The sequence below is a fragment of the Amblyomma mixtum genome, chromosome 5 (genome assembly GCF_055824585.1).
Source record: "Amblyomma mixtum isolate Tamu chromosome 5, ASM5582458v1, whole genome shotgun sequence".
In the NCBI taxonomy this organism is placed as follows: domain Eukaryota; kingdom Metazoa; phylum Arthropoda; class Arachnida; order Ixodida; family Ixodidae; genus Amblyomma; species Amblyomma mixtum.
In genome coordinates, this window is record NC_143016.1 from 59,906,495 (window position 1) to 59,919,998 (window position 13,504).

A 13,504-nucleotide genomic window follows, 5' to 3' on the forward strand; every position below is an offset into this window, starting at 1 on the left:
ATATGGTTATTGACGATTTCAAGGGAAGTTTTAGAGGAAAGCGTAAAAATAAAGAGCAATGTTCCTCGCCGCGTCATGCATTTGTAATGGAAATGTGGACTTCCACTGCGGCCCCGCTGTTCCCCACCACACAAGCCACACAAGATGCATGTCACTTTAAAATTTAAGCACAGCAGACTAAGTCTAGCGCTCGTATCAGAATGATGTACAAGAGCTTGTCAGAAAAACATCACTGAGATTGAGCTCACCTAGTGCAGCTTCCTGTGGGCAGCAGAAAGTTAGGTGGGCGAATGAGGTTAAGGAGTTTGCGGGGATGCATGAGGTGGCCGCAGCTGGCAAAGGACAGGGTTAATTGGAGACATATGGGAGAATCCTTTGTCCTGCAGCCGACGTAGTCAGGATGATGATGATGACAGTTAAGAGATTCTTTTCTAAAATGGTTGATGTCTTATAGACTTACCGCTAATTTGACTCGCAATGGGTCAAAGCTGTCCACTGGCTCAGAGAAAGTCTTTTTAAGCGGCTTCAATCACTGCTCAACAAACGCGTTTTTGAGTACAGAGGAGTCGCGAGTCACGTTACAAGGAGAATGCGAACATGAATTCATTTAAGAGAGAGAAATATATATTTGAGTTTACTTATGGTCCAGCTTAGAGGTATCCCTGCAGGAAGGAGACCACAACCAACTGGTTTACGAATGTTGCTGCTCGCGATCAGGTTACGCACGCCTAGATTTCCATTTCACGGTGGTTGCAGCAGAGTTGGTAGAACGAGGACAGGGCAAGGAATGAACAAACTGACGTGGATGCCTGTTTGTTTGTTCGTTCCTTTCTTTGTCTTGTTGTAATGACATCGATTTATTTCTTCGAAGTTTTCTTTTCTCCCTCTAAATTACCTCCTTTCATAATTTTTACTTTGTACCCATTTTCTTTCCTAATCCTTTATTTCCTAAGCCTTAGCCGTCATTTTTTTTAAGTTATGGTTAGATCTTTTTCTTTCACTGCGATGAGATGCGCCCATTGCTAATAGCAGGCGCGTTCGACAGAGACGAAGGAAAGAAGAAGACTGGTAAGGCCATCCAAAATTCGCCATGTGCCTCACGAATCGACGGCGTCGTTCCCGCTTCGTGCTCAAGCTATCCATCGCCTTCATGATCGCCTTCACTTTGTTCGTCATCTGGAAGGACGCGTGGCACCACCACAGTAAGTCCCAGGCCGCCACCTCCAGGAAGAGCATCAAGCGCTCTCGCCGGCCGGGCCAGAAATCGGCCAAAAACGCCTGGAAGTTCATGCCCAGCACCGAGGGGACCGCGGTTTCTTACTACGACGCCCTATCGACACCCGACCCCATAATCGACGGCGCAAAGGACACCTCGGGCGAAGACGCCGAAGAGCAAGAGTTCATGGCACGGATTCGCCAGGAATGGGGACGCGACGGCGCCGGCGTCTACCTCTCAGGTCCGGAGAAAATACACGCAGACAGGCAGTTCAGCAAGGCTGGCTTCAACGTGTTCGTGAGCGACCGGATACCGCTCAACCGTACGCTACAGGACAACCGGCCTCCGCAGTGCTTGAACCTGAAGTACCCGAAAGACCTGCCTTCGGTGAGCGTGGTCATCACCTTCTACAACGAGATCCTGTCGGCGCTGCTACGGACCATCTACAGCGTGGTCAACAGGAGTCCCGTGCACGTCTTGCGCGAGATCGTGCTCGTGGACGACTTCAGCGACCTGCCCGAAGTGAAGGCGCAGCTTTACCGCTTCCTCAAGCGTCACTTCCGGCCTGGCTTCGTCCGCCTGCTGAGGCTGTCTCAGCGCGAGGGCCTGATCAGGGCTCGGCTGGCGGGCGCCAAGGCGGCCCTCGGCGACGTGGTTGTCTTCCTGGACTCGCACTGCGAAGCAGTCGACGGATGGCTCGAGCCCCTCGTGCATGTTGTGAGCGAAGATCCCACTACCATAGCGAGCCCCGTCATCACCATCATCAACGAGAAGTCGTTCCGGCATGAGGTACGTCTTTGTACGAAACGTACGCGTCTGTAGGGCTTGCGAGGAGTTCGCAGCGCTACTGCACGGCGAGGGACGATACCTCTGCGAATATAAAAAGATATGAATTCGCTATACACGTACCAACACACATTTCTCATGTCCTGTCGTGCAAATTTATGGGACACAGCGTAGGCCAGCGTTAATCACGGCGGTGTCCGTACAGAGTAATATATTTTCTAGTGTTTTCCAGATTAGTCACCAGCTGACAGCTGAGCATGTTATAGCTGGCAAGGGCTGTGCTAGAGACATGCACCTCCTGAGTTAACACAACGAAGATTGTCCTGACACATTGCGCAAACCTATTATGACGTGTACCAGCCAACCTACGGTGATATTTTACTAGATTAAAGGGAAAACAAACGTTTCCTCTTGCTGGCAGCTCTTACAGGAAACGATTGCAAATGCTTGTGAGCTATGTGCGGCCGTACGCTGCCTCGCGTTCAACTGTTATCTATTCCTTGATGCTCTGCTCACAACGACTGAACTGAAGGAAGTCATTTCACTGGCTGGAACAAAGAGCTTCCTCCTATGCTGTGTTTGTGTGTGTGCGGTATTAAAACCACTGAAATGCGGCGCACCCTAGAAATTTGTGCAACTTATTTCCAGTTGGCACACTGGCCAAATTCGCGCGAGGACATTTGCGCTAGCTCCGGTCTTACACCACTCGCTATCAATGGAACCTTCCCACATCAGGTATTTCCGTCCGTTACCTGCGCCATCGCCTGTCTCTCTTTTTTTTTTTTTTTCATCTTTATATCCACGCCGTGGCCAACGTGACTTGTTAGCCCATTGTTGCTGGCGACTGAGATATGCCACTTCTTTGTTCGCTGTTCTCGGCTATTTGGCATTGCTGCTACGCTAGCGTAAGTGCGAGGTCCTTCTCACGCTGAGTCACGCAGTCAGGAATGCGTCAGCGTCCTTAAGTGAGAGGCACCGGCGGCCTTTCGAGCGGGAAGGAAAGCGACGCTAGCGCTGCGCTGCTCAACGCCAGCACTTCCCTCTCGTACACGCATATAACCCTTAGCAACGCTCGCGTCGGGCATTTCTTAGCGGCCGCGTCAGCGGGCGAAGTGCTGCTCAGCTACGAGACCCGGGGAGCAAAGCTAAATTTGCTGGATTCGATATATCCCTAACGCATACAGCGTGGATGCAGGCAGGCAGGCGCTCCATCGGTACGTGAAGAATGCGGAGAGGAAAAAAAGAAAAAGCCGGCCATTCCTCCGTCAAGGGAGAGACTGTCTTGCGTAAACAACTGGGCCTCAGCCAAGGGGCCGTCACTTCATCAATGAAAGAGCCTTGATCGACAAACTTCGCGCTCTCTCGCCCCTTCCCTTCCTTCGCGCCGCCGTGGCGTCGTCGGCATTCGGAGAAACTACTCCTCCCTGATTACGTGTCCGCCGCCGGCCGGCCAGCCGGCAAGAGTAGTGTGTGTGTGTAGGGGGGGAACTCGTAACGGCCTTCGAAGAGCGCAGGTGGAGCGCGTGTGCGCCATGTACGCAGGTGGCGCTAGAGCGAGTGTACCCAAAACTACAAAGTAGCCGTTTGTGTATGGTCCGTTTCCGGAGCGAAGAGTCTCTGCTGCGGCGAGTATCCTCTGACCATCGCCGAAGAGTTATACGTTGTGGCCTTGGCACTGTCCCCTATAGCGCGCCGTCCCCTGCTTTGTGTTCTTTTTTCTATTTTCACCCTTTGTTTTCTTCTCATTGTATATTCTCGCTCGCGGACGGTCGCAACTTTTCCAAAGCCGATTTGAGACGACCTCGAGGCCAGGTGCCGTAAAAAAAGAAAGGAAAGGGGGGAGCTAGGCCGCGCGCGCGGTATGATTCAGCAGCGTCCACAATTTTTCTTGCTTGTTTCCTCGTTTCCTCCACGCGCGGAGTGGGAGAGTCGTAACAATCGGCTGTCGTCAAGAGCTAAGGCGGCGGCGGTGACTGTTTTATTTCCTTTCCTTTTTTTTTTCTTTTCTTTCATCATCCTTTATGCGCCTCGCGGCGCCGGCTGCCTTGAATCCGAATGCATTATAGCGTGGGGGGTCGCAGCTCGCGGCGGGAAAGGAATGCGCTACCTTGGCCTCTTGCGCGCTCTGCGCTAGCCTTTCCCACGGCACCCGCACGCACCACACGTGACGATCAGCGCGACCAGTTCTGCGCACGTTTTGCTTCCACCGCGATTACGGTTCTTGTCTCGAGTTGTCTATTATTAGCGCGTCAACGTCCTGCGTCAACGTCCTGCTAAAAGGAGATTAGTTAGCCTCCAACTGGTGCAGATACTACTTTACGTCGCCAAAGAGTGCGCTTTTCATGCATGATGTGTCGTTTGAAGAGTGACATATCTTCTGCGTATGAAATGCAGTGATGTTCATCACAGCTACGTGGCAATAAAAATTACAGATCGATGCATAATTTTATAACTGGTCCCGTTCATTGTTTGGATTGCACAGTTAATTTATTTTCAAGCGCAACTAAACGGGAACCACCAGTGTACGCTCTCCACCGTGCCTGGTCATCATCATCATCACCACCAGACTTACTACGTCTACTGCAGGGCAAAGGCCTCTGCTTCCAGTTGCCTCTTGAACCACGTATTGCATGGATTTTTTTTCGTTGAAAAAATAAAGGGGGGTTCAGCATGTTTTTCTTGTGTACATTTTCTCGTCAGCGCAAAAAGAGGAAGCCGAGTCCTCGATGATCTCCGCATCACATTTGCGCCCACCGCTGAGGACGATCGACCTCCTCAGACGTCGAGGGGCAAACTCTAGGCATATCACGATGGACGTCGAAAGGCCAGAGCCACGACCTACGCCCATGAAGAGGGCACGTACTACGTGGATGCTGCGGGCCCAGTGAACTGACTTGCACGCAGTATCAATATGTAAATGAACAGACGATCACTGCAGACGAAGTCACCTTCAGAAGATGGTATCTCCACCGAAGCGGTTGCTTTCGCCTTACCGATTCTCACCGATTCTCATGTGGCGCACCGAAACTTCGCGTAAGGGAGAATTACCCCGCTGGCAACGCGTATCCTCGAAAACGCAGAATACATAACAGAAATCTAAAAAATATAGTTTGGATACCTGGCCATCAAGGGGTGATAGGGAATGAGTGTGCACACTCTCGCGCTGGAATTTTCTCTTCGGGTACCTCATTTTCCCGATGAACTAGAATGTGCCAATTTACCCATTGCTTATGCATACCTAACGTAGACGGTATCGCCCTTCGGCTGAGGGCCCCAACAAAAGCAGGAAGTTCATCTCAGGGGACTAAAAACACAGACTTTTAACCACCCGTCTATAGATTACACGCCATGGACCCAGAATCTTTCAGTAAAGAATGCCAGTTCTGCGTGGAGAATGCGGACCTATATCATACGGAACGGGCCTGCCAAGAAAATTCGGAAACATAGCTAATAGCTTAGCCAACGACTGATGGTTGGGAGGCGACTAATACGTATCAAACCTCGAGGATCAGGAGCCACTCCTTGAGAGAGCAGCGACAGCCAATGGCGTCCTGGGGGATCCCAACCACTTCAATCCTTCTCCCAAAATGTCAAACATTTTCACAACCTCTGCCAGCGTGGGGCTCCAAACTCCTCACTTTCTTCGCTGCGGCGCGCTTTCAGGTTTCTGTGCACTTTTCGAAGATGCAGCCTCGTCTCGATCTACCCCCTGCTGGCGCAGCGACTCCGCTGTGACTGCCAAGCCGTTTATGTGGCGTCGACGCGAGAAACACCGGTGTGCAAACCCCGCTACGGACACGCGTGAATATGCAGCCAATCGAAGACGCACTCTCCCTTAACCCCCTCCCCATCCACCCTTAAAAAATAAAAAAGAAAAGAATACTCAAGCCAGAGATCACTTCATGACAGATGGTCCCCTTCAAACAGACAAATGATGTTTTTATTTATTTATTTATTATACCCTCAGGGCCATTACGGCATTAGTGTTGTATAATGCATGCGCAAAACAAACGGATCAATAGCGTGTCGCTAGCGGATCGAATTGGAAGAGACTGCGAATGTAAAAAGCGCCATCTGCGGCTAAAATGGCCCATGTCCAACAACTTCTTCCACGACAGCCACGTTCACAGCTATTCTGTCAAAGCCCAGATGACTTGTCTCGTATCGACAGCATGCAAATTCGAGGAAGTATTAAAAGAAACGCCACTTTCCAACTATAGACCTTTGCATCGGGCGAGGGAGTTGTCGAAAAGCCTCCTCTCTGGACTGTCGGAAGCCGGTTCCGCCGCTGCTTCCACCGTGCTAGCGAGGGGTGCTCACGACAGTCCAGTGAACAATATGGCAGCGCCCAGGGAGCCCTTACTGCAAAGGTCTATAGCTTATTACACATGCGATGTAGTATAGATGGCGCTCCGGTAACGAAAGCCATGCTGACACCACCCGGAACATCGTCCCAGGGCGGAGGCGCGTTGTTCCTTCAGCTGGGCAGCTTCCAGTGGGACGGCGACTTCGACTGGATCGTTCCCCCTTACGGCTGGCGCGACTCGGACCTGACGAAGCCCGTGCGCAGCCCGACCATCGCGGGCGGCCTGTTCGCCGTGGACAGGCGCTACTTCTTCCAGATGGGCGGCTACGACGCCGGCATGAACGGCTGGGGCGGCGAGAACCTCGAGCTCTCCTTCCGCACCTGGATGTGCGGGGGACGCCTGGTGGTCGTGCCCTGCTCGCAGGCGAGTCTATGTCGATCCTCTTACCCCCCGCGCGGGTGCCTTTTGTCGGTAACTTCGTGCGCCGATAGTGGTGGCTGGGATGTTGTAACACCGTTGGGAAGGGGTAAAAAGATCAAAAAAGGGAAGTTTGGTATTCCTCAAGAGTTGTCCCTACACTCCAAACAGAAAAGGGTAAAAGGGAGTGCGCTAGAGGAAAGAATACTCTCTTTTTACTTCCATATAAGCGTATGGAAGCGTATTTGTGTCTATAAAAAGTGTATTAATACTCAAGTCCTAATGACTTTGGTCTATAAAAAGTCAATATGTTCTTGACTGATATGACCCAATATAAATTTTATTGACTACCTGTGAATTAAAACTCAAGCAAGAAAAAATCAATTTACAGCCGATTTCTCACTGTGTCATTAAAAAGTCAATAAGTTCTTGACTGATATGAACCAATATAAATTTAATTGACTACAAATGAATTAAAACTCAAGCAATAAAAAATTCATTTACAGCCCATTTCGCACGACTCATTAAAAAGTCAATATTTTATTGACTGATATGACCCAATATAAATTTAATTGACTACAACTGAATTAAAACTCAAGCAACTAAAAATCCGTTTACAGCCCATTTCGCACAACTCATTGAAAAGTCAATATGTTGTTGACTGATATGAGCCAATATAAATATAATTGACTAAAAGTGAATTAGAGCTCTAGCAACAAAAATTAAATTTACAGCCGATTTCTCACCGATTATGGAACCAACCGCAACCATAGCTCAAACGATTCCCATTTCAGCTGAACAGCCTTTGTTCATATTATATTGGCTATGGGAGAGGTCACGTTGTTGAAGTTGGTTGTAGGTTGTGACTCGAAAAACACTGCTCATGAGGTAGCTTGGCAATGTAAAATTTAACGTATAACTGAACACAATATGATTTTTTAGTGCAAAGAGAGAACTGTGGTATGAAACTTTTTCCTCAGGTTGGAATTCAATTGCACAATGTAGGGAAGAGCTAACTTGTGTTACTGATTCATAAATGTGACAGCACAATGATGTGGAGGTAGCAGCCCTGCATACCGGGTGTTTCAGCAGTCACTTTCAAAAATTTTCAAAAATAGGCTTTTCGGGGTAAAAATATGCGCGGCATAGTACTACCAGTGTTGGCGGACACCGGAAAACCGGTGCATTGTCTTCAGTAGTAAGCTGGTTTATTAATTTTTAATAAATAATTTTTTAACCAGCAGAGTTAGACGCCTAGTTGCAATCAGAGATTTGTAGCTGGTCGTTAGTAATAGCCACATCAGTTTTTAGAATTTTAAAAACGCGATTACCCTTGCGGCTGCGGCTCGACAAAGTCTGGCTTTTTCGACTAGTTACATGCTGTCCTTTAGCGCATTCTTTTTTATGAAGGGAGTGCGCTAGAGGACAGGTTACTCCCTTTTCACTCCTTCCTGTTTAGAGTGTAGGCTTTAACATTAACTAAGCTGTGAAACGAAAGTATAGGCACAGCTCTGAACTCCAGTAGTCGCGGCAGAAGTTTTTTAGAGCACATTACCTGAAGCAGCGTGGTTTATCTTTAGAATAGTGAAGTATTTCGTGAGGTCATATCTATGCTGTAGCCGTGACGCTGCATGATTACACTCTGACTATGTGCCGTCTTCGCCCGTGGCGAATATGCGGCAGAATCTGCCGGGCCACGCAACCCCGGTCATGAGCGTTTGGTTGTTTGAGAGAGTCCGTGATATGTTCGTTACCATTTATTATATAAATTACCCGGCCTTCGTGCCTGTCGGCTGCCATTTGTGGTGACTCGTGACTGTCAAGCGATGCACGATAACTTCTTTAATACAGTACAGTACAGCACAGTACTATACTATACTATACTATACTATACTATACTATACTATACTATACTATACTATACTATACTATACTATACTATACTATACTGTACTATACTGTACTATACTATACTATACTATACTATACTATACTATACTATACTATACCATACCATACCATACCATACCATACCATACCATACCATACCATACCATACCATACTGCACTATACTATACTGTACTATACTGTACTACACAACACAACAAAATAAAAATATACAATACAACACCACACAACGCAATAAAATAAAATATAGTGTTTATTGTGCAGAAGGGTAACATACTGACAGCTTCAGGCGTGCCAAATCAGGCCATTTTCTAGCGCCTTCGCGATCTTGTTGCCTGGCAGAGCTGGAAGTCTGACGTCACGCAGTGAAAGCAGCGCAAAGTGCGGTGTCGACTTCCCCGCCGTGTCTGGGAGCTTCCAGGTCGGCGCCAAGAAGACTGAAAAACACCTGCGTATCTCCCCTTGCAGCGTACACACGTCGACTGCATGTCTACACAGCTGCCGCCGCAAGCGTTCGAAGGGAGGTTTTCGTTTCGCGTCTCCTAGCGACAAGTCCAGCGAGCGATCAAAGTCGGGAAAACGTCCGAGTACGCGTAAGAGAGCTGGGGCCGTATCCTTGTCAAATAAACAACAGTGAAAATGTCGTCCGCCCACAAAAGATATGCTGTGTGAGATAGTGAGATTCTGCTTAAAGACGCGTGTGCGAATTTCCGTGCCGCAGGATGGCAAGCTCAGAAAAAACGGGATGAAAAAACTCGGGGGAAAAAGTAAATGTGATAAAATTTGGAGGTTGGCCCACCGCAGAAAATGGATTAGGGCGGATTAAGTGGGTACACTAGCGTAGATTAGTGGATGTAATTATATGGTTTAGTGGAGATGGCTAAGTAGATTAAGATGGGCAGCAGGGTCGGCTTAGTACAATCCCTTATGATAATCCAATGACAGGTATTCGAACATTCTAATATTCAGATCATTAAATTTGGCAATGGTGATGACGTCACGACCCTCTCGACCAATCAGGGAATTTTGTTACGGAGAAATATGGTGGTTTTTGCAAGACGGCAAGCTAAACGCTATAGCATTAAAAATTGCAAGCGCATATACAGGCTAATGTGCAAAGTGTAGTCCTCCTGTGCCAAGAAGAGGCGATTCTAAGCGTCTGCGAGTATATGCTGCTGGATGCGTTTTTAATACAAGATCTATTTCATTGCACCGCGTCGAATAGCCTATGGCAGTGAGAACTAAGACATAGCGGTGCTTGAAGCTGTGGCGAAAATTAAAACAGGAACAGAAGTTAGGATAAAGTCATTGTATTAATCCACTTCCGAGACAGCTACAGTGTATATGCGTCGCACTAATTCGTCGTCCTAAGCACTTTTTTTTTTAATGCGCCTTTTCACTGTAACACTTAAGGCGGTCGGTCCTTTGGCGTTGAAGAAGGTTGCCACAGTACTTTGACGCCATGATGCAATTAAAAATTACAGATCGGCCATCCTTAGAATTCGTGCTTGAATACGAGCTGCTTATGAAAACGGGGCGTGTACCCTTTTTTTTTACCAAGAGCAGCCGGCTGTTCCGCTGGCCTTAACAGTTATGATGTAACATGGCTTGGTTTGGTTTATGGGGTTTAACGTTCCAAAGCGACTAAGGCTATGAGAGACGCCGTAGCGGAGGGCTCCGGAAATTTCGACCACCTTTAAGTTTAAGGGGTTCTTTAAGTGCACTGACATGTTAATCACGACATTAAGCACGGCACCGCTAGCACAAATGAACTGGACATACCCACGCATGTCCAAGACAATCCTTGATAAGCGCCAACTCTTTTTTCTTTCTCTGCCCCCTGCTTTTAGTGCGAAAGTACTACTTAACACGGTTCCAACCAAAAAAATTTTGTTAAGTGGCCTTGACTTAATACGGTTCCAACCAATAATCTTGCGTGTAGCTTGACGTTGAGGGTGACCTCAGTCAACCTGCAGAAATGAAATAAATATAGCCGCGACTGGACTTCGAACTCGCAGCGGCGCGAACAGATCAGCTTCGCTGGTTACTGCACGAGAGCACTAAACACTATGCCACACAAAGCGAAACCATGAGCCAACCAGGCTGAACACATGCTTTCGGAAGAGTGCTAGGTTTAGCCCCGTTTAAACCCTACCACTTTTTTTCACTCTTTCTATCCTTTCATTCATGGCGCGAAGTGCCCACTGAGGGAGAGACAGTCACCGCGCCTTTCATTTCCTTGTAACCTCCTCTTCCTCTTCTCTGTCTGCCAAGGTGGGTCACGTGTTCCGGTCCCAGCGTCCCTACACGATCCCCAACGAGGTGGACAGCCACGCCCGCAACACCAAGCGTGCGGCCGAGGTCTGGATGGACGAGTACCGGTACATCTTCTACGAGAACAAGCCCATCTTCAAGGAGCTTGACCCGGGAGACCTTAGCGAGCGCAAGAAGCTGCGCGAGGACCTGCGCTGCTACGACTTCCGCTGGTACCTGCGGAACGTGTACCCAGGGGAGGTGCCACCGGTGCCACCGCACACCGAACCGCCTCCAGATGCCGGGGCGGAGTCCGAGATGCACGGCGCCTGAGCGATTGGCTTCTGGGCCTTGCTGCTACTCAAGCCGCGGGTGGCTTGAATTCCACCTGTTGATATACCTGGATGCCGCGAGTCATTAGGTCTGTTCTTGTGGCGCCAGGCTGCTTGCCTGATTGTTTATGAATGGCAAAATTAAAATCAATGTCAGCTGTCTCCTGCAATTAATGTTCGAATGAGGGGCAATCTTAGCATTTCTCTGGAGTGGGTGAACGGTACGTGTGGTCTGGTGGTGTGGTTGCCTGCATTTACCGTTCGCTGCTATGCTTGACATACGTCCATATTCGGTAGCACTTGTTTTAGTGAATTTATTCCTGAGTTCATAGACGAGAGAAGTGGGTCCCAAACCTCCATTAAGTTGCCATCGTTCTGCGAAGCATTGAGACACAAGAGCTTTTAAATGTCATAGATGGGCGGGGAGCGGGAGTGGTGTCGGTTACCACGAGCAGTGCCCCTTGTAATTTGCCTGAAGAACAAACGATAATAATCAGTCATGTGGGCCAGTTTTGCTGTGCAATTTGACATCTTGAGCGTTAATAGTTGGCTTCGTTGTACAGGGCACAAGTAGCAGCGTAGAGCCGGAGTGTTTCGTTGTTGATTACCTGTATATACGACCACACTTACAGCTATGCTTCACATCATCATCATTATCGCCATCGTTATCAGCAGCAACTTAACTACGTCCACTCCACGGCAAACACCTCTCCCACTGAACGTCAATTAACTCTATCCAGCGCTGACTACGGTCTCTTATATCCGCAAACTGTTCGGTTTGGTTTATTGGTGTTTAATGTCCCAAATCGACTCAGGCTATGAGGGACGCCGTAGTGGAGGGCTCCGGAAATTTCGACCACCTGGGATTCTCTAACGTGCACTGACATCGCAGTACACGATGATGATAATGTACTCGTTGGTGCAAATCACCTCCAAGTCAGTAGTCGCCGCGCGTAGCACGCAGCGGTGCTGGCGGAATGTCGGCGACGCTGGCGCGGCTAATAAGAGGAGGCCTCCTGCCGATGTCAGCTACCCACGACGCACCGCTACTGACAGGCACGCGTGTACGACAACGCAGCGGGAACAGCAGCAGCAGCAGCATCGCCGGCCGCGTCGTGTGTTGCTAATTGGACGCGCTGACGTGATGCAGTGTACGGGAAGAGAAGGCGATCGCGACTCAGCGGCGCCTGTCCTACTCCGGCGAATGGGGCCCCGACGCGCTCCGCTGCTGCACAGCGCGTGCGCGCGTTTATCTGTCCGGCTGTGCCGCTGCTCTGGGCGGGCATCGCGGCACGCACAAAAGACATCCATCGTGGTCCCGTTATCGTCGCGCTAGGCAGACGACGCCCTCTTCCGCTCGATAATCGCCAAAGGTGCCGCCGACACAAGTGGGGCGACGCGTGGTCGCTGGGCGCGGAGCAGCTGACTACGAGCGCCGAGTAGGCTGGGCGCAGAAAAGATGCCGGACGAGGAGGGGTCCGTCCGCGAGCGGCTCCCCGGTTCTCGGACAAAAAGCTCGCTATCTGTACTTGAGACCTGACATTACTCTGGACTTAACCTAACCTAAGCTTACGCCTAAACTAACCCTAACCATACCTCCAGTAAACTGTCAAGAATTAACTTGCGCAGTAGTCTGTTATCAGCCGTTTTATTGTTAACGCATCTATTTCTAATCTATTCTAACCGGATAACCATGCCTACGGTAAACTGCCATGAACTCATGAAGTTGTTTGCGAATTGTTAACCGTTCATTATAAACACATGTATTTAAACTTAACTTTAAACCTAACGCAACCTAACCTGACTCTAAGTAAATTACGGTAAAATCATGAACTCACTCAGTTAATGGTTAAACCATTAAAATTAAAGCAAAGTTAAAATTAGACCATTAATTTTTAATAGATTCATCTAAAACCTGTAGCTAAAGCCATAACTACATGGTAAACTGTCACAAACTCACGTTGTAGATGTAAGCCACGGTGCAATGAGCTTCTGTCCGAGGTCGTGAAAGAAGACTGTGAGCTTTTGTTCGGGTCAGCTCAAAATTGGTGTGTTTCTGACTTGTCCGCGCCCGCTAATCCCAAAGGAGCATGGGCCAGCATGCTGTGCACGCGTGGACCGCTGATACTGGCGGTCGATCTTCAGGAAACTGTCAAGCATTGTTGAAGGCTGGACTTACGTCAGTTAATCACAGACCAAATTCACAAAGTTGTTGAAATGTAAGAAAGTTGCATGGTAGCGTGTGCCTGCGCTGGCTAAAATGCCAAGCTGATATGCCAGGCTC

At 48.9% G+C, this 13,504-nt stretch overlaps 1 protein-coding gene across 1 annotated transcript; it reads left to right on the top strand.

Moving 5' to 3' along the window:
- The first annotated feature begins 1,068 nt into the window (after positions 1-1,068).
- Positions 1,069-11,356, top strand: LOC149342351 (polypeptide N-acetylgalactosaminyltransferase 1-like). Its single transcript, XM_089542154.1, has 3 exons — positions 1,069-2,005; positions 6,460-6,732; positions 10,910-11,356. The coding sequence occupies exons 1-3, from the start codon at positions 1,091-1,093 to the stop codon at positions 11,219-11,221; spliced, it is 1,500 nt and encodes a 499-aa protein (XP_089398280.1). The 5' UTR covers positions 1,069-1,090; the 3' UTR covers positions 11,222-11,356.
- Positions 11,357-13,504: the final 2,148 nt, after the last annotated feature.

What these genes read in the sequence shown, in the direction of transcription:
- LOC149342351 (XM_089542154.1), top strand. Translation starts at nt 1,091, where the DNA reads ATGTGCCTCACGAATCGACGGCGTCGTTCCCGCTTCGTGCTCAAGCTA. An exon ending in AGAAGTCGTTCCGGCATGAG is followed by an intron (nt 2,006 to 6,459) that starts GTACGTCTTTGT and finishes ACATCGTCCCAG; the next exon opens with GGCGGAGGCGCGTTGTTCCT. An exon ending in TGGTCGTGCCCTGCTCGCAG is followed by an intron (nt 6,733 to 10,909) that starts GCGAGTCTATGT and finishes CTGTCTGCCAAG; the next exon opens with GTGGGTCACGTGTTCCGGTC.